General features: G+C 50.6%; 1 protein-coding gene across 1 annotated transcript in view; it reads left to right on the top strand.

The window, feature by feature from the left end:
* LOC119590609 overlaps nucleotides 1–1,737 on the top strand; it is a gene marked incomplete in the record, with an annotated part of 39,967 nt that extends 38,230 nt beyond the window's left edge. Inside the window, 1 exon segment of the mRNA XM_037939287.1 lies at nucleotides 1–1,737. Coding sequence (XP_037795215.1) covers nucleotides 1–798 — 798 coding nt within the window.
* Between the last annotated feature and the right edge of the window lie 262 nt (nucleotides 1,738–1,999).

Below are 1,999 nucleotides of genomic sequence, written 5' to 3'. Positions count from 1 at the left end.
GAGAGCCAGGGGTCGCTGTCCACGCCGCGCCCCTCGCTCGTCAGCCTGGACGGCCGCGTGTACTTCAACGAGGAGAAGGAGAACAAGCGGCTGTTCGGCCAGGTGACCATGTTCCACGTGGGGCTCGTGTTCATCGTGATCGGCCTCATGCTCACCATCACGTCGCTGGTGCCCGGCTACGTGAAGAGCACCACGCCCGAGCGCCGCAGCGACCTCCTGGGCACCGGCTGCTTCTGCGTGTTCCTTGGCGGCCTGCTCACCACCATCAGCCGCTTCGTGTCCAACAACGAGGAGAAGGAGCTCAACCAGTACATCCAGGGCCGGCTGGGGCGCTCCAAGTCGGGCCACCGGCTGGTGCGCGACGCCGAGAGCGGCCTGCCCACGCCCACCCGGGAGCGCCGGAACAAGCCGCAGCAGAACGGCGTCACGCCGCCCGCCTCGCTCGAGACGGCCGGCAAGAGCGGACTCAAGCCGCGGGCGGAGGCCGAGCGCAAGCAGGAGAGCCCGACGTCGATGCCGCAGGAGCCTGGTGGCAGCTCGTCCCCCGTCAGCGACGTCAGCGGGATGATGTCGTCGGCGTCGCTGGAGCCCGTCCTCTCGCGCATCCTGGAGGAGGACGAGGAGATGGAGCCCGACGCCGCCACGGAGCCCCTGGACTCGACCCCCGAGTCGTCCCTCACACCTACCTCGCCGCTGGAGACTCAAGGACTACTGGATCGACACCACTCCACGCCCAGGAAAGGCTCCAAGTCCTCCTCGAAGAGCTCGAGTAAGAGCTCAAGACACTCGGGCGTGTAGGCCGAGGGCCGACCCTCGCCCCTAGCGCTGCCGCGGCGCCCCCGACCAAGTCCGCGCCCGCGCCGCAGCCTCCCTCCAGGTGCCCCCTCCCCCCTAGAAGAGAGAAAAGAAAATAGGAAGAGAGATATTTTGTGTCGCTGTTGATCGGTGGCACTTTTTCCGACGCCTTTCCCAGCGTCGGAATGTGTCTCCTTATCCAAAGGTGTCAAGAAAATCTTAGTGTAACCTCTGCTACTTATATCCCAAAAGCTGATCAAAGAGATTGATTTACTTCACTTTTTTAAATCGAGTATGAGTAAGCATGTAAGAAAACACTCTATAAGTTTCTACTCGAAGTGAAGATTATATTTTTATGTAACATTTTCGCACAACTTTTCAACTCTATTTTGGTAATAATTTGGACCAAACTTTGATTTTGTATAGTTATTACAGAATAGACCATGACACTCTCAACAACTTCCAGTAACTTGAGTTCAACACTATAGAAAAAAACATTAAATGTACATAGCCCTATACATATAAACCTGATAATTACATGATTAAGGATGCGTATTGCTCCTAGTATCACGAACCCACCAAATACTAGAGGAAAACATCTTTCAACTTAGCTTTGACTGAAGCTGGTCTCTGTTGACTAGCGCGAATTTCCAGTATATTATTCGAGTCTTCGTTAGAGAATAAAACTTTATATATATATATTTTTTTCAAACAGGAAGAATAGCTTATAATGAAGACATATTTTTTTCCATTCTTTTTTTTTTTTTAATCCTGCTTAGCGCTTATACTGAAATCTTTCTGTTCCGTAGTCAGTGAGCAGGGGTTGGGACGCAGCTCATGAAAACACTCTAGTGATGTCATTATTTCACTTTCTAAAAATAATCATAATTAGGACCAACTTTGAGGTGTGGTGCGCGACGTCTGTCAAGGACTAGGAAGACTGTAACAAAAATGTAATCCATTTATTTGATCTCTCTGAAGCAAAATTACTAACCATTTTGAGCGGATGAATTCGTTGAATCAAAGATTAATCAATAGCTGAAGAGTCCGTTGAGAGAGAGAGAGAAGGGAACGGACTGGAACAAGAAGAAGGTGGCCTGGAATGTTGTTGATTTAAGTGCCTTGGTAGAGTCATAAATTTTCAAAGGTTAGATGAATAGTCTTAGATAGGTCTTTGAAGTTACTGACATCACGCCTTCGCTTT

This window comes from Penaeus monodon, chromosome 27 (assembly GCF_015228065.2).
Source record: "Penaeus monodon isolate SGIC_2016 chromosome 27, NSTDA_Pmon_1, whole genome shotgun sequence".
NCBI classification, from domain to species: Eukaryota; Metazoa; Arthropoda; class Malacostraca; order Decapoda; family Penaeidae; genus Penaeus; species Penaeus monodon.
Note: the sequence above shows the minus strand (reverse complement) of the source record. Positions and strands in the feature narration are given on the sequence as shown.